The sequence below is a fragment of the Grus americana genome, chromosome 1 (assembly GCF_028858705.1).
Source record: "Grus americana isolate bGruAme1 chromosome 1, bGruAme1.mat, whole genome shotgun sequence".
NCBI classification, from domain to species: Eukaryota; Metazoa; Chordata; class Aves; order Gruiformes; family Gruidae; genus Grus; species Grus americana.
The window spans coordinates 148,959,206-148,977,779 of NC_072852.1; the positions used below are offsets into that span (position 1 = coordinate 148,959,206).

At 41.9% G+C, this 18,574-nt stretch overlaps 1 protein-coding gene across 1 annotated transcript in view; it reads left to right on the plus strand.

The window, feature by feature from the left end:
* Positions 1 to 18,574, plus strand: part of IL18RAP (interleukin 18 receptor accessory protein) — a 54,666-nt gene that overhangs the window by 27,299 nt on the left and 8,793 nt on the right. The window contains exons 14-19 of the mRNA XM_054812009.1: positions 11,178 to 11,309; positions 12,430 to 12,697; positions 12,793 to 12,967; positions 14,293 to 14,467; positions 17,323 to 17,391; positions 17,650 to 17,770. Coding sequence (XP_054667984.1) covers positions 11,178 to 11,309; positions 12,430 to 12,697; positions 12,793 to 12,967; positions 14,293 to 14,467; positions 17,323 to 17,391; positions 17,650 to 17,770 — 940 coding nt within the window. The remainder of the gene's footprint in view (positions 1 to 11,177; positions 11,310 to 12,429; positions 12,698 to 12,792; positions 12,968 to 14,292; positions 14,468 to 17,322; positions 17,392 to 17,649; positions 17,771 to 18,574) is intronic.

An 18,574-nucleotide genomic window follows, 5' to 3' on the forward strand; every position in this document is an offset into this window, starting at 1 on the left:
AGGGCTGGAGGACAGAGGGAACTAGTTAAGGGATCAGGGGCACAAGTAGTGTTCTCCTCTATCCCTCCAGTTGCAGGAAATTATGAGGGGAGAAGCAGGAAGAGCCAGCAGATCAATACCTGGCTTCGAGCCTGGTGTCACTGGCAGGATTCTGTGTTTTTTGATTATCAATCAGTCTGCATGACACCGGGCCTGCTGGCATCAGACGAGGTACACCTGTCTCAAAGAGGGAAAAGGATTTTTGCACAGGAGTTAGCAGGGCTTGTTGAAAGAGCTTTAAACTAGATTTGCAATTTGAAGGGGGAAGGGGATAAAAGCAGGTTCTCTAGAGATAAGCCTGGGGGCAGCACGCCAATGGTTGTGGGATGGTGTGCTAGTGAGGTCCTTCAGTCTGCCATCTCAGTGAAGGCAGGAGATGGAGAGCCATGCAACAGCAAAGACACAAGGGTTACTGATAGGTTAGAAACCACAGAAGGTCAGGTAGGAATTAGCGCTTCTCCACTCAAAAAAGGTGATGGGATCAGTAGCCCAACTGAAGTGCATCTACACTAATGCATGCAGCATGGGCAACAAACAGGAGGAGCTGGAAGCCATTGTGCAGCAGGAAAACTATGATATAGTTGCCATTGCAGAAACATGGTGGGATGACTCGCACAACTGGAGTGCTGCGGCGGATGGCTACAAACTCTTCAGAGGAGATAGGCAAGGGAGGAGAGGCAGTGGCATGGTCCTGTATGTTAGGGAATGTTTTGATTGTTTAGAGCTTAATGTGGTTATGATAGGGTTGAGTGTTTATGGGTAAGAATCCGAGGAAAGGCCAATAAGACAGATATCACAGTGGAAGTTCTGTTACAGACCACCCAATCATGATGAAGAGGCAGACAAAATACTCTATAAGCAGCTGGCAGAAGTCTCATGATCACTAGCCCTTGTTCTCGTGGGGGATTTCAACTTACCAGATATCTGCTGGAAATACAGTACAGCAGAGAAGAAACAGTCTAGGGGGTTTCTGGAGTGTGTGGAAGATACCTTCGACACAGCTGGTGAGTGAGCCAACTAGGCAAGGCGTCCCACTGGACCTGTTGTTTGCAAGCAGAGAAGGACTTGTGGGTGTTGTGATGGTTGGAGGCCGTCTTGGGCACAGCAATCATGAAATGGTACAGTTTTTGATTCTTGGAGAAGTAAGGAGGGGGATCAGCAGAACTGCTACCTTGGACTTTTGGAGGGCAGACGTTGGCCTGTGTAGGAGACTAGTTGGCAGAGTCCCTTAGGAGGCAGTCCTGATGGGCAGAGGAGTCCAGAAAGGCTGGACATTCTTCAAGAAGGAAATCTTAAAGGCACAAGAGCAGGCTATCGCCATGTGCTGAAAGATGGGCTGGCAGGGAAGACAACCGGCCTGGCTGAACAGGGAGCTTCAGCTGGAACTCAGGAAAAAAGGAAAGTTTATGGCCTTTGGAAGAAGGGGCAGGCAACTCAGGAGGACTACAAGGATGTCGTGATGCTCTGCAGGGAGAAAATTAGAAGGGCCAAAGCCCAGCTAGAACACAATCTGGCTACTGCTATAAAAGACAATAAAAAATGTTTCTATAAATACATTAGCTACAAAAGGAGAACTAAGGACAATCTCCGTCCTTTATTGGATGTGCGGGAAACATAGTGACAAAGGACAAGGAAAAGGCTGAGGCATGTAATTCCTTCTTTGCCTCAGTCTTTAGCAGTAAGACCACTTGTCCTCTGGGTACCCAGCCCCCTGAGTTGGAAGACAGGGAGCAGAATGAAGCCCCCATAATCCAAGGGGAAACGGTTAGCGACCTGCTACACCACTTAGACGCACACAAGTCTATGGGGCCAGATGGGATCCACCCAGGGGTACTGAGGGAGCTGGCGGAAGTGCTCACCAATCCACTTTCCATCATTTATCAGCAGTCCTGGCTAACCAGGAAGATCCCAGTTGGCTGGAGGTTGGCCAATGTGATGCCCATCCACAAGAGGGGCCAGGAGGAGTATCCAGGGAACTACAGGCCTGTCCGTCTGACCTCGGTGCAGGGGAAGGTTATGGAGCAGATCGTATTGAGTGCCATCACATGTCACGTACAGAATAACCAGGTGATCAGGCCCAGTCAGCATGGGTTTATGAAAGGCATGTCCTGCTTGACTAACCTGATCTCCTTCTATGACAAGGTGACCTGAGTAGTGGATAAGGGAAATGTGGATATTGTCTACTTAGACTTTAGTAAAGCCTTTGACACCATTTCCCATGGAATTCTCCTGGAGAAACTGGCTGCTCATGGCTTGGTATATGCTTTGCTGGGTAAAAAAAGTGGCTGGATGGCCGGGCCCAAAGAGTTGTGGTGAATGGAGTTAGATCCAGTTGGCGGCCGGTCACAAGTGGTGTTCCCCAGGGCTCAGTACTGGGGCCAGTTCTCTTTGATGTCTTTATCAATGATCTGGAGGAGGGGATCGAGTGCCCCCTCAGTCAGTTCGCAGATGATACCAAGTTGTGTGGGAGTGTTGATCTGCTTGAGGGTAGGAAGGCTCTACAGAGGGGTCTGGACAGGCTGGATCAATGGGCCAAGGCCAACTGTATGAGGTTCAACAAGGCTCAGTGCCAGGTCCCACACTTGGGTCACAACAACCCCATGCAACGCTACAGGCTTGGGGCAGAGTGGCTGGAAAGCTGCCCAGTGGAAAAGGACCTGGGGGTGCTGGTCAACAGCCGGCTGAACATGAGCCAGCAGTGTGCCCAGGTGGCCAAGAAGGCCAGCAGCATCCTGGCTTGTATCAGGAATAGTGTGGCCAGCAGGATGAGGACAGTGATCGTCCCCCTGTACTCGGAACTAGTGAGGCCGCATCTTGAGTGCTGTGTTCAGTTTTGGTCTCCTCACTGCAAGAAGGACACTGAGGTGCTGGAGTGTGTCCAAAGAAGGGCAACAAAGCTGGGGAAGGATCTAGAGCACAAGTCTTATGAGGAGCAGCTGAGGGAGCTGGGGTTGTTTATCCTGGAGGAAAGGAGGCTGAGGGGAGACCTTATTGCTCTCTACAACTTCCTGAAAGGAGGTTGTAGCCACATGGGTGTGGGTCTCTTCTCCCAAGTAACAAATGATAGGATGAGAGGAAATGGCCTCAAGTTGTGCCAGGGGAGGTTTAGGTTGGATATTAGGAAAAATTTCTTCACCAAAAGGGCTGTCAATCATTGGAACAGGCTGCCCAGGGAAGCGGTTGAGTCACCATCCCTGGAGGTATTTAAAACATGTGTAGATGTGGCGCTTAGGGACATGGTTTAGTGGTTGGACTTGACAGTGCTAGGTTAACGGTTGGACTTGATGATCTTAAAGGTCTTTCCCAACTAAAACAATTCTATGATTCTATGATTTGCTGGTTATGTTTGCAGAGCAACTGAAGATGCATGCAGAAGCAAATTGTCGGTAGTGTGTTTACTGAACTAGAAGTTAAACATAACTGTTGCAGTCAGCACAAAAAGAGGCACATGGCAAGGTTAGTGTATGCTGGACATTTCAGACCTAAAGGAAATATGCAGTTGATTTGTGCAGGATGGTCCAGAATTCTGTGTCACATCCAGAAATCAGTAGATTGATGCCTCAGGTCATTAAAGGCAAGAAAAGAAAAATTAGCAAGTACGAAGATAGATGCATGAGTCTGGCCTGGAAGGTTACTCTAGAACTGTGCTTAAAGTTGTTCTTTTCTATCATCTTGATTTCTTAGAGAAAGTAAAAAAAATTACTTTCTTTTTAGAGATATCTATGGTCTGGCTTGCACAGGAGAGACATTAAATCCTCTATAAATTTAATAAAATGTTTGAAATGTTGCCTTTCCTAGTGAGACAGTTGTGATGTAGTTGAAAAATATTCAGTGTTTTGAAAAAGAAAATGTGATTGCATTTTTAGGAAATAATTTTCTGATTTAGTGCCTGAGTGAAACAGTAGTTACCAAACTTTCTGCAATAGCCACAAGTTATATAAAAACACAAAATGAAAGAAAGGGTCCACAAGAATCTCTTCCAGTTTTGATCAACTCAAGACAGCTTCTTGTGATTCAACAATCCAAATTTCCTGACCTTCTGTGAAAGCAGCTGCAGATAGACCACAATAATCTCATTTTTTAGTTTCATCATCAGCTAAATATATAAATGAGTCATCACAGGGATTTGTCTCTTATACTGCATTGTTTGATCTTCCATCTGGCCTCTATTGGTGAGATATAGTACGTACATCAGCAAGATGTACCACAGTGCAGTGTAAAATATTTGTTAGTTATTACCTATCAAATACAAAAATAATAGAGTTCAGTACATTGATGACTTAAGGTATTTCTGACAGATAATGAAATAGATTCACTGCTCTAATTCTTTTGACCACTACCATAGTTAAGCCAATTTCAGTCTTGTGCTGGAGACCTCATTTAAATATGTGGTTACAAAACTGTTTACTGTGCATTGCAGCAAAATTGTAGCTGTTTGAGGCTTTTTGACTATGGTGAAGGAATGCAGTTCCATAAGAGGTTCCAAAACTATTTGTAATGCTATACAAATTGGACTTTTTAGAAACAATTGAGCAAATTCAGAACTCACTGTGTCTGTTCGTGAAGAGCTGTCAGTACATACTAGGAATAATCTGAATATCCCTAGCAAAGAGATCTCTTGAGGGACTTCATTATGGGGTACACCTCATATCTGAATTCAGGCATTCAGACGGAGGCTCAAGCCTAAATATTCAGCTCAACTGTGATAGCAATGTCTCTATCTGTGTATAGTGGCTTAATATGTAATATATTAAGCATATTTGTGTACCACTTAAGGAAGATACTGCCTTTGGGGACTAGCAGCAAAAATTCACCTACAAAGAAGGAACTCATACTTTGGAAATTAAAACTTTTGAGAACCTCAGGTTTGTTGCCAGCTGCCAGCATGAGGAAGGAAAGTCAGACAATACAATGCAAATACCCATGAAGGGCTGCTAGTGATTTGAGACCTTGAGACCTCTAAGGCAGAGGCATGAGGATCATCAGGAGAACCATGTGAAGGGATCCTAGAAGAGTTTAAATTGTTTAGGCTGGTAAAATGAACAAGGAAAGGAATGGGAGCATTGTCAGCAAATGCATACAGGAAAAGAAAAAGCACTATAAAGAAGAAGAGCTGTTTAAGGAACAGTATTCACACAAGGACATGTGGCCATGAATAAATTTATGGTGGGCATTAAAGCCATTAGTGAAGTAAGGTCTCCTAGAGGAGTAATAGCGAATTATTCTAACCTACTTTTGTGATGAAGCACACTAAATTTCTGAAAGAAAACCCATAATACAACAATGGTAATCCTTGTCAGTTTTATGTTTCTTGGCTTGCAGTAAGCAGACTAGACTATCAAGGAAGGCAAGAAGGGATTGCCATGGAATTTGAGGTGCTAGACAATCTTTTCTAATTAACCATTAAAGATTGTGAGAGTGAAAAGATTTTAAAGGTCTCAGTCATGAGTATTTGCTTTGCTCTTTCTCTGTCGGCAAGTGATCTATTCAGTTATTAGTACATCCAAAGTACTTTTGTGGCACTAGCTATATTACACCCTGATGCCCAAGGCAGAATGCACTGTCGTGCAGCAAATTTGTACTGAATAACACCACCTTCACTTATTTCACAGAGGAGTAATAGGTGAGTTACCCCACTGCTGCATAAACTACGCTTGACTGTATGCCATTTCACTGACTGTATAACCTATTACAAAATGGACAGAGGTTCATGTTTTGAGATTGTTCAGACACCTCCTGTGACAGCAGAACCAACGCCATTGACTCAGTGTAGAAGGTAATTGGAGCGGAAAATTTCTTACCCACTCGGTGTTAACCATAGCTGGGCAGAGGAGGAGGTGATGTGTAAATGTGTCAAGCCAGAACAGTAGCAGAATGCTAAAGAGACGTAATCCTCCCCACATGATAAGACTACATTACAGGCACACTGAGACACTTTCCCCCTGCTTCTTGACTAGCAAAATGCTTGAGCAAAAGTGAGATGGACAATGTAAGATATGGACCTTGACTTTCCACAGGTGTGGGTAGGCACAGTTTCCTGGAGCTATAGCATAAAAACTGTGCGAGTGGGAGGGTGAGTGAGTCAGTGAGTGAGGGGGAGGAGAGGGAGGGGAGAGAGAGGAAGCAGGGAGGGTATTCCGGAGCAGTCCTTTACCCTCTCCTTTAGAAACTTGCTCTTGCAGCAAAGGATAAATATGACCTTGGGAAGTACAGGTGTGTGAGGCTGCTTTTTAGCATACACATTACTGTTACAAAAGAGGAAGGGGTGAATTGAGCAGAGGATCAGCCAAATATTTGGTACTATTTGACAAGATTTTCATCCAGTGTGGTAACCAGTATGCTACACCCCTCAGTCTTCTGGCAGCGTGGCTTTCAAAACTCTATGATGTGATTGGTGCTTCTGTTGTATTTCTAAGATCTACTCTAACAGTTGGACTGCTCTATTTAATTTTTCAAATGTAATAAACCTATTACTTGGAGAGTACGACAATTAGTACTTAAAATGAATGAAGTATATTTTATGTCTGTAAGATGTGTCTTTGGGAAACAGCGATCTTCTCTGATAATCTGAGCAATAGGTTGAAGGTGGCATGGGCTTGACTTTATCTGTGTTGCATTCTGTAATTTCTTCAAGGGAAGAGGAAAGTAAAATGCTTTTTTTTTTTCTAGTCAGAAAGGACATCTTCAAAAAACTTAATTCTTTATACTGAGACCTACAGAGATACATTGGAGGGTTTTGTAACTCAAAAACCAAACATATAGTTTGTACTGGGGCAAAACACTGAAGATATTTTAGGAGACAATCACCAAGCTTGATTGTCAGTGGGCTGTAAAGAGCGGAGAGATAAACACACCGTAGAAGCTGAGAATACACATCCTATGACTCCAAATGCTCAGGACGAAATATAACCAAGTGTTAATACTGGCCATTGCTTAAAGGTATGTGTATAAACAGAAGCAACATTTAAATCACCTCTTATATAGCAAAAAGCCTTTTTTAGCTTCTTCTTGTGGAAATAGTGTAATTGATCCAATTTGCAGTAAAGAGAGTGAACGTCACACAAGAAGAGAAGAAACAAGTCCTACTGTTCTTGAAAAAAAGTCTACTGCAAACTGATGGACCAATATATTTACATGTTCTCCACTGAAATAGGGTGAAGTGGGGTCTGAATTGATAACAAAGTGCTCTCAGATGCTTTTATGTAGTTCGAGTCACTGTGCAACCTGTCCTTTATGGGTTTCGCCTCCATACAGGAAGCCTGGAAGAGGGGCTGGAGCGTGTGGGACTGTACATGCTGAAGTGCCCTGCTTGCCTAGCAGGTCCAAGGGACAAGTCACATATTCATATTCATCAGGGCTTCTCTTTTCTCTTTCTGCCAAAGCTGCGTTGGGGTAACCAACAAGGCTTAACCGGGAGGACACAGATAGAAATTAATGGTGTGTCACAGCCTCCTTATAGTGCCGACTTGCAGTGGGTGTGGAAGGTAGCTGAGAAGACTACGGGTAAGGAGAACTCAGGTCTTACAGTGAATATTATTCTGTATTGGGCTGAAACGTGGCTCTCTTGTAGGTTTCAGATATTACGCACTTTTTTGAACCATCTAGTAGCAGTATTTGGGTAAAAAAGAAATAAACTTTTACCCTTCCTGCTCTTAAATGAAGCAGACTAGAAAGTCCAATGCATTTTTGCGCACATTGCGAATAAAAGATTTTAGAATCCAAAAGGCTTTGATCTTTTACTAGGGACAAAGTTTTTTCCCCTGTTCTTTTTACAAGAAAATGACCCGGAAATTTTGAACCTAACGCAACTAAACTGAGAAAGGAAGGGATGATGACAGTGAGGTAGAGGAAATTCCTGTAAAGGAAACAGACTCAACACAGTGCACAGCTAGAACTAACCACAATTCTTATCATGTAGTGTAAGATGTGCAGGTAAGATTTTCAGATTTTTTTTTTTTTTAAATTGTAGCTTTTAGCTTCAGATTTTAGCCCTTCTTACGCCATCTGCTTGACAGGTGAGTGGATTTTATTGTCTTTGAATGTGCATTTTAAGGTAAATTTGGTTTAATTGCTTGGTCAGACAAATCAATAGTGTCTTAGTAAGTAGCTTTGTTAGATTTTTTTTTTTTTTGCTTTGTAGGTATGGTTTTTTTCTTCTGTGTGACTATTACTAATCTTACTCTTAGAATCAGATTATGTTTGCCTTTCCATTGATGTAAATCCAATACAAAACACAGGAACTGATAGCTCTGACACTGAAATGATTTTCATCAGAATCAGAATAGTTGATTGTAAGATTGTCGCATGCCATTCTTTACTAGACTTCAGAGATATCATGAAACTTGATGCAGCTCTCAAGAAATTGATTTTGATTCCTTTTGCTTATATTTTATGTAAATACACATAAAATGCTATGAAATAGATATTTACTGTTTTCTTGTGAGAGTCCTTTAGGAGTCGAAACATGGGCAAAATATTACAGTTCTTATTCTTCCGTCTTATATTTTTTTACTACAGGAAATTATGTTTAGACCACATTAGTTTCCTTTGTATATAAGTTACTTTCTAATTTAATGTCAGCCTAAATCCCTAGACTAAGGATATGTACATGGCAGGAGAAGGAGGACAGACTGATAATACATTGCCTAGAGTAGAGTGCTTTCTTTTTCTGACAGATACTGACCAAGATAAAATGAGTCACTGAATATATTGGGTCACTGAATCACTTTGAGTTCACCTGCAGTGCAAATACACCTGAATGGTCAGTTTAAGATGATCCTGTTTCAGGTACCCCCCCTCCTTGGGTAATTGCTGTCTGCTTCTGCTGTGAACGTGTCTCTTCCTGTCAAGCACACTTGCAAGACAACACTTTTTAATTCCCTGACTACAGACAAATGGGTAGCTGGGAAGGAAACGCTTCCACTGCTTATCTTATGCCAGGTCAGGCACTCCTCAGGTAGCTTCTGGTGGATTAATAAATTAAACTGAGTCACCAGAGAGGACCAGAGCTGTCACAGGAGGGGGGCTAGACCGTTTTTATGGGATCAAGAAAGAGGGGAGTGGGAAGGATGGAAAAGCGGATGAGACATTCCCCTTTTGACAACAGTGACCCATTACATCAGCTCACCTGCTCAAGGGACTGCAGCACTGAATCACACGCAAGGCCCTTGGGTCCTGCTTGCTACTGGCACCAGTATGCCTTTGCCACATGGGCTGACGGGTGACATAGCTCAAAACATCTTCCTTTGTTTTATAGAGTATGAATAGGGACAGAGCTGCAGCCCTAATGAATGCCTTGAGAGAGTTCTTTACAATTGTCATAAATCCAGATTCCAAAGGGTCAGGATCCATTAATCTTTTTGCAGTGGATAAGAACATTCATCTTAAAATTTAGGAGGGCTTTTGCCCAGTGCTGGTAGGAAACTATCTCTTTATTCAAGCTTATTGGCTTGGAGTTTCAGGATGATTTTAAAAGATGTATGGGGTGATGACAGTTGGAAGGAGTCAATCTGTAACAAAGCACCAGGATAGGTTAAGACAAATGAGTTAACTCCATGTGACCTCTGAGCATAAAAATAGATCTTTCCACTCACTTGCAAGGAATAGAGACATGCTGAAGAGAATGGTGACTAAAGTGCTCCTCTCTACACAGAATAGCTTCCTGAAAAAGTGCAGAGTGGGAGTTCTCTTCACCTCTCTTGCTAGCTCAGATGCACTGGATGCTCTCTTGCTGCCTGCCTGTATAAGTCGTGTCTGATTTGCATGAAGTGCCAACAGACAAGGGACTAGCCTTTGCCTGACCTTTTCTTCCCTTGGCCTGACTCAGTGCTTCTCTGGCAGCTGTGCAAATGCAGAGTCACTCTGCGGCTGAGCAAAGAAAAAAGCTCCATGAGGTCTCAGTTGCACAATGTGAACATCAGTAAAGCATGTGGCCTTTATCCACTGAGATCCTGGATCAGGCACTCCAAACATGTCAATCACAGGCGTTGTATATGTTCTTACTAAATACCCAAATTAACCATGACTGTTGAATACGCACGCTTGACAGCCTGCCTCCCCTCTTGCCCTGTGGCTGAGAAGGCTGTGGGTCACAGATAAAACCTCATAGTAGGAGAGGCAAACCCCTTCACACAGCAGGGTTTGGGGTTTCACATCTTGGACAGGATGCTGCAATATAGGGGTCTGGGTGCAGCTGAGTGCTTTGTGGACCTGCTCCCAAATCCCCTGGGTGTTCCTGGTCGCAGCCCACAGACGGTACACCACAGAGCTGATACCTGATGGCAGTGTGGATGTTACCCTGTTCAACACGTCTCTGTTAGGGTCATTCAAGCAGTGCATCACAGCACTGTGGTGCAGAAGTGAGGTCTGATGCTGGACACGCAGGTAAGTCATGGAAGAGAAGAAGGGTCTTTTAGGTTGCTCTGCTGAACCTAGCAGACATCTTACAGTATGTCAGTTTTAGCTGGTATTAAAGCCTAATAGGAGCATGTCTCTTGGGTGAAAGAGTTAGAACCAAAGACCTGCTGTCCATACAGTACATGCTTTGAGGATTTCACTTCTGCATAGTTCTACTCCAACCCCATGGACTCCATGCCATTTGCAGCTGCTGTATGTATTCAGATTTGGTTTAATCCCAGAGGAATCCAGTGGACACACTCTGGGCCCGCTAACCTTCAAGATACAACAGAGCTCCATGGTTTTTGGTGCCAGTTATACCTTTCTCAGGCTGCTGCTGATAGCTGTCATTAACTAAAAGCTGATTTTGTTATTTGGTATCTTTTCAGTCATCTTAGAGGACAGGTTCCTCTTCTAACAGCAACAGCTGCTGAAAGACCTGCATTTCCACTCCAGATGTGGAGTTCTGCATTGCTATAGGTATAACATGGAAATCAATCTGTAGCAACTCTATGCAAGACATATTTAAAGAGATTGTTGCATATTCCTGAATATCATCTACCCTGTGTTTGTGTGAAATACTATGAGCAGGAAGAGTGCTGCAAACCCCATTTTTAAAGAGCGCAATATCTAGGAAATACTGTCTGCTAAGTTTTACAGAGTTACATAATAAAATATGTAATTGTCTACCTATCTTATTGGTGTAATATTTACAGAAAAGTATCTGTTTTCCTCTTTTACAGAAAGCGAGATGATTCTTAAAGAAAATGTCTCAGAATATCAACCAAAATTAATAAAGAAAATCATGCTCACTTCGTTCTGGATTCTAGCATTGTTTGTCAGTGGGGCAGAAGTTAGAGAGATTAATTTGCCAGGTAAGAGTCTGCTTTGGTGAGATTTAGTGTTCGTGGTGCTTTCTGACAGCTGAGAAAAGTGAATCTGCATTTTGCCATGCCTTCATGAGATTTTTCATGCACCTGTTCATGCTCATTTCAGGCAAACAGCTGTTTCTAGCCTTTCTGCAAGCTTTTTAAGTACCGGTAATACAGTTTACCCTAAGTAGGATTCAAAATTCAGTTCCCCAATGAAAAGAAAAGAGTAAATGTAAAGGAGAATTTCTGAGAATTGAATGGAGCAAATGAATTTCTTCTGTGACTTCTTGAAGTCTCCAGCAGCTGGTCCAGGCCTCTTGGGAGGGAGAAGGAAGAGAAAGGCAGGGTGAGACTGTTGTATCAAAGTCCTCCACCCACACGATCGATCTGGAGGAGCTTGATCCAGTTCAGTTCGCAGAGAGAAACTGAAACTGCGAAGAGCCTCCCAGGTGGGCAGGCGAGGAACCGAAGAATTCGTGCCCTCCCTTCTGCTGAAGTGAAATCCTGCCATACTTTCACGGGTTACCACATCCTGACTGGCAGGAGGGGTTACACAGCAAGGCTGGTCAGCCTTTAGAGAATTTGGGGTTAGAATGGGTGACCAAGGCTTTCAGAATCCAAAAATTTGTCTAATATTAGTGGCAGTAACTGAAACATAAGAGCGGAAAGATTTGAAAGCAGTGAGATGATAATGCTTGTCAATCTTAGCCTAAATAGGCACTGTGGCAGGCAGGCTCCGCTTCTTCAGGTTTGTGTGAATCCCTTCTCCATTATTATGGGGAGAGCTAGAAGAGCTACATCTGCTCTTCTATAGGGTTGAAGTTTGACAGGTCAGCACCCATGTGAAAATCTTCAGTTCACTAAAAATTTTAAGCTATTTTCACATTAGGCTTTTGAAAAAGGCCTAATAAACCTTTCAATAAGCTTTTGAGAACATTGGCAGATTCCACATTTAAGGAAATCAGTTCTCTATTAGCCTAGCATCCAGTCACATAAAAAATTATTTAACACAAAGAAAGGTAAAGTTGTATTTTTGTAGTATTCCTAATTTTAATTATTTTTTGAACATGTTGACTGTGTGCTCTTTCAGGTGGTACTGATATCTTATTGTCCTGCCTTTCAGGATGTTCCCATGTTGAACCTCAAATATGGTATCATGCAATTAGTGATGAGGAGTTTGTTTTACAATGCACTTTACCAGATAGAGATGCTAACCACTCTTATAACAACTCACTTCTAAAACAACATAAGGTGAAATGGTTCTGGCATCAGAAAGGTAGAGAGTCACTGAAGGCTATCAAGGAAAGCTCTAATCCTGCTCTCCAAGGGGATGCACTTTGGTTTAAACCAGTAAGGGACAACGCTTCCGGAGTGTACATCTGTATGATATGGTATGTAATGGAGCAAAAGGCTTATATTTCTAGATGAGAACTAATTGTTTTGTTTTGTGTACTAAATATTTAACTTTTTTTTCTGCATCACTCAGGGAAAAAATGCCATGTCTCAAAATTGTTTTGGAGGTTCAAACAAAGGTGGCGGCAAAATGTTCAGGTTATGACACAAATGTGCTATCTCTCACTGCTGGCAAAAGCAATTCAATAACTTGTCCTGGGACAAAATGCTACAGCCATACAAAAGAGCCAGATGTAAAATGGTACAAGGTAAGAGTCATTCGAGCATTCTAAAAAGCTCACTGGAGGTATAGATTTAGGTCTAGTTAATGCTCATGTGCCATAGGTTCTTGAACTCTTCTTTGGCAGACAATGCAGCCTGAGAAATTCAACCCAAAAGTAGAATCTTGACTTGCTATATATCAAGTCTGTAAGTAAGAGTTTTGAAGAAATTTGCCACACCCAAAATAATATTCCATGAAATAGAAGCCTAGAAATGCATTCTCTTCAGCTAACAAACTGAAGTAATTGAGAATCAAAATAAGTTTAGTAAAAAAATGACATATGATTGACATTTTAAATTTTAAGTTTTGTTTTGACATTTTAAATTCTGAAAATATCAAATGTACTAAGGAAAAAGTGGCTTTGTTAGAAAAAAAATCTTTTAAGATTAATGTTTCAAATTGTTCTTTCCAATCCCCTTATTTTTAATGCAACACTATTCCACTGAAACATTATTGACTTACTCTTTTTCAAATGACCACTAAAATACTTGCAAGGTAAAATTTATTGTTATTGTGTTTGTAAGGATTGCAATATACCATCTAAACCTGTATAAATGAGCAAATGAAAATGATTGCAATTTCAATTGTGCATTTTACTACCTGGTATTATTTACATTATTTATTCTATAAGTAGAATTGTGATCTAGCCAAAGTTACTCTTCATTTACTTTCAAACTTTAAATGAGGTGTATCTTTACCTACATCTTGATCTGAAGCCCACTGAATTTAAGGAGATTCTTTCCATTTTGTGTTAGTGGATTTTTTTCAGGAATTTAAGAAAAACACTCAGTGGTCTTAGAGAATATCAATACACTAAGCTGAAAAATAGGAGTGCTTTTCAAAGAATTATCAGTTTTCATCCTTTTCAAAGTAATGGCAGTGTTGTCAATATTTCAGACAATCCAAACCCATGATTTATTTCTCATAAAAGAACATGAAAATGTTTTCAAAATATTTTATTTACAAAATAAAGAATACCCAGTCCATCAAAAAAGTGTTCCTTTTTGTTGCTCTTTAGTTATAGGAGTTTAATTTACATTAGGTTCATTATTTCACATTTCTCTCAACAACCACAAATTTTAACTAATTTTTAAAAAAAGACAACAGTATTCACATATTATAGACCACATTTAATATAATTGACAAATGTCCTCAGACTAATAAATCTTTTTTTGGCCTTCAGTGGAAAGAGTTTGGCTTAGCCCTACTGCCGAGATAATCCAATCCAAATATCTTAAAATATAATCTAATAACAGCAACAACAACAAAAAAAGGACTTATAATTCCTTGATATTCTTTTCTTTTCCTTAGAACGGTCATCAGATAAAACATAGGAAGAGCAGACCAAGCCTAAAGCTTAAGCATAATGAAATCTACTTGAATCCAACCTATGCCACAGATGCTGGAATATATGTGTGTGATTACACTCTATATGACAACACTACCAAGTGGACGATGAGAACAGTAGTAACAGTAGAAGTCATTGGTGAGTAATATAGTAACTCAGAATAAAATACCTCAAGTAAAGTATATTTTCTCTATTCTTTCCTACCCTATATATGTCTTTTGTTCAGGCTCTTGTTCTGAAAAACCCATAAACTGAATTAGCCACATGGTCATTAAAATCCTCTTCCAAGTATTCTGAGGACATTTTGGGACATTGACTAGAACCTTCAATGTTCAGTAATAACATGTAGCATACAATGCAATCATTTTCAAGATCTAATTCTGCCTTGGATTTATTGTAGTTCCTAACAGTGGGGATCAAATCTACAAAAGGATTTAGATCTCTTGATCTGGGAGTAGAATTCATAAACTCCAACTGGTGCCAATGTTCTTCATGTACTGTATGGGGTGTGTAAGGAAGATATTTGCATACTAGGAGGGAGGAGTGCTAATCCTGCATGGGAAATGTGGACAAAAGCAGTGTATCTTTGTCTCTGAAATACAGGAGCATGTGCAAGTAGAAGTTAGATAACAAAATTGTTCATTGTGGCATGGATGAGACCTTCATTTTTTTCACTTGACAATGATGAAGAAGGTGATGTTGGTGGGACCACTGCCCATCTTCCACATAACTTTTTAACAGCAGAGGAAACAGGAGACCTGTGAGCAATCTAACTAAAAAACAAGCCGTTTGTTGTTGCATGTGCTGTCTGGGAGAAAGCATCACTGCCTGCTTTACCTGTTCTTTTAGGCTTTGTATGGATTACTAAATAAAACTGGCCAGAACTCTATGGCACAGTGATATGGCATGGCCTTATATTCTCCTTCAAATTATGGTGACCTTTTCCATAATATTTACTGTTCTCTGATGCCCTTCAGGCGAAGCCCAGATATTGCCTGGCAGAGTGCTGTTGGACAATGTCAACACTGTGCAAGGGAGCATGCTAGCAGCTCAGGATCACAAACAAGGGAGACTCTGTTTAGTTTGCCAGAAGAGAGGTGTGGTTATGCTTTTCTTCAGATATCTGTGATTGAGTTCTGTAAGACAGTCTCACCAGACACTCCTGTCACTCCAGTCAATCACAGGTCCCAGAGGAAAGCATAGCTACACCTATTCTATATCCTGAGGTGGGTGGACCCAGTACAGGTGTTTCTGTATGACAATAGCACAGGACCTATTCTCAGCATGCTGGTGGAAAGTGGGCCACTCTGTGGAAGGGAGAACAAGATTCAGGGAGCGAAAGAAAGGTGTCAGGTGAGGCAACCTGGTTCTGTGGCCTAGTGAGGACACCACTCTGCTGAAATTCCATGGTCTAGTGAGGAAAGCACCCCTCTGAAATAGCTGGTCCCTTTTTTGCAGATGTTTGATGCATTTAGTACTAAGAAGTCATGGGAAAAAAATATATACCCCATCAGGACAGGGCGTGGAAACCATGTCTGGAAACCAACTTTTGAGACCTCTGTGTGCTGGGTTACAACATCTGGTGCTCTTTCACTGTTCTCTCTGGCTATATTCCCACAATATTTTCCAAGAAGGCATGGACTAGCTCTGCATTTATTCTGATCTGCCTGAACCTGTGCTAACACACTGAGCTTCTCAGTTCTTTTCCCTCACTACACAGCACAGTCAGAAAAACACTTGAAAGGTGCTATGTACACATACACCTCCCCGATCTTGCATACATTTCTCTGCTGTGGCTTGGTTTTAAGAAAAAAGTGTTGTGTGGCACCATTTCCTGCACAATGGGACTTTCCTAGAATACCAGAGCTGTGGGTTTTAGCCTCTTTGGGCTGTTTTCCCGGAGCCTGCGTAGTTGATAAGTAGATTGCATGAACTGTGGGTGTCATTATCTGTGTCCTTTGGCAGCCCTTATTTTGAAAAAAAGCACGGTTATTGTAATGCAAATATCTGTGCTGTGTATTTAAAGCGAATGAGGTGTGTGTGCTGTATGTACACTTACTGGGCATGGAATGGGGCTTGGCAGGCAGCTGGTATGAGGTTTGCATCCTTTGGGGAGTTTTGCAAGGCAGGGGCTTAATTTCTGAATCCTAAATAACCTTAAGTGCAGGATAGATGCTGAGCTCCTCAGCTCATATAAGATGGCAATCATAGAATCATAGAATTATAGAATGGTTTGGGTTGGAAGGGACCTCAAAGATCATCCAGTTCCAAGCCCCCTGCCATGGGCAGGGACACCCTCCACTAGACCAGGTTGCCCAAAGCCCCATCCAACCTGGCCTTGAACACTTCCAGGGAGGGGGCATCCACAGCTTCTCTGGGCAACCTGTTCCAGTGCCTCACCACCCTCATAGTGAAGAATTTCTTCCTAACACCTAATCTAAAATCGACCCTCCTTCAGCTTAAACCCATTACCCCTTGTCCTGTCACTACAATCCCTGATAAACAGTCCCTCTCCAGCTTTCCTGTAGGCCCCTTGAGGTACTGGAAGGTTTCTGTAAGGTCTCCCCGGAGCCTTCTCTTCTCCAGGCTGAACAACCCCAACTCTCTCAGCCTGTCCTTATAGGAGAGGTGCTCCAGCCCTCTGATCAGCTTCGTGGCCCTCCTCTGGACTCGCTCCAACAGCTCGATGTCTCTCCTGTACTGGGGCCCCCAGAGCTGGACGCAGTACTCCAGGTGGGCTCTCACAAGAGCAGAGTTAGAGGGGCAGGATCAATGCCTCAGAATGACTGAGACAGCAGATGTTTAAGTAGCTACATAAGTTTTGTCGTCAAAACTCCCTTATTTGTGCACTCTCAGACACCTCAACAACTGTAAATCATCCTCTTGGATTTAGGTGTCTAAATTCCTCCTAACATTTGAAAATGTAATATTTTCTCTGGTCTTTTGCACTGATGATAGCATTATAGTATTAACAGTATTCCTGTTAATTGCAGCAAAACCCACTATCCATCCACCAAACTTCTTGTATCCCAATGGTGTGGTGATCCTCGAAGCAGAGCTTGGTAAGTTTCAATTCCTCACCTGAAAGTGAAAGAAAACGTTTAAATGAAGTATTGACAGATAATGATAGGTCTTGATAAAGCAAAACAGCTTTGCTTTCTAGGAGTATGAGAATTTTACAGAAAATGTCGTTTTTTCCTTGATATGTATCTTTGTCACTATTAAAAGAAGCATCATGTGTTATACAGATCCCAGGCTATTTAAGAGAAAAATATTCTGCTGACCTCCATGCATGGTTTTCCTGTGCTAATTTGTTCCAGGAAAGCCACTTGAATTGGAATGCCGTGTACAGTTTGGGTTTGAAAGAGTTTCTCTGATGAGGGTAACATGGAAAAGAAACAACAAAGAAAATATAAATGAGAAATTGAGTCAGGAAACAAGGTAAGAAAAAAACCAGTAGTCTGATTACTACTACAGTCAGTAACTGTAAAAATCCTTCTACAACAGCTTTACTGAGTACCTTTTACTGAAAGAAACTCAGAGGGCTCTGTTCTTCAACACATCTATGTGTATGTCCATCAGCATGTGACAGGCACATGCACTTCACATACAGAAGCACATATTGATGGCCATAAAGTCAAAATCTCAAAGTTTCTGTGCAATCTTAACTCTGACAGCTTCAACATGAATGGTGCTTGGCTGCCTGTGCCTGCATCGGCTGTTTTCAAGCATTCCCTCTGTTGTGCCCTGCTAGCAACTCACGTAATCTCTCTTTGGAAGCTGTCTCTGAGTGGGGAATAAACCAGATCAGTAAAACAGTACTGTGGGCATTGAAAGGAGTTTGGGTGCCTCAGATGTTGGGTGTGTTTATTGAGTCAGTCTGACGACTTGCAGCACTGAATTTCAGGACACTGAATTTTGGGAGCCTTTCCTGGCAAGAATTAACCAGACCCTGCAGAGAAGCAACGTGTGGAGGAAAGGTTTTCTGTGACTTGGGGACAATCCAAACAGTCACTGTGCTTCCCTTTCCTTCCTGTACTTCCCTGTCTCATTCACTTATGCAGTGTCCAACTTGGGCAAGAAACATAGGGGAGGCAACACAGGCAAGTGTGTCTGTCACTACACAGCCCTGACTCATCCTCATGGGAAAACTTTTCTGTACACTGGGGGAAGAAAAAGCCCTGAACTGCTAAAATCAAGTTCTTAATAGGAGTCATATGAAGAAAAATAACAAATGATGATATC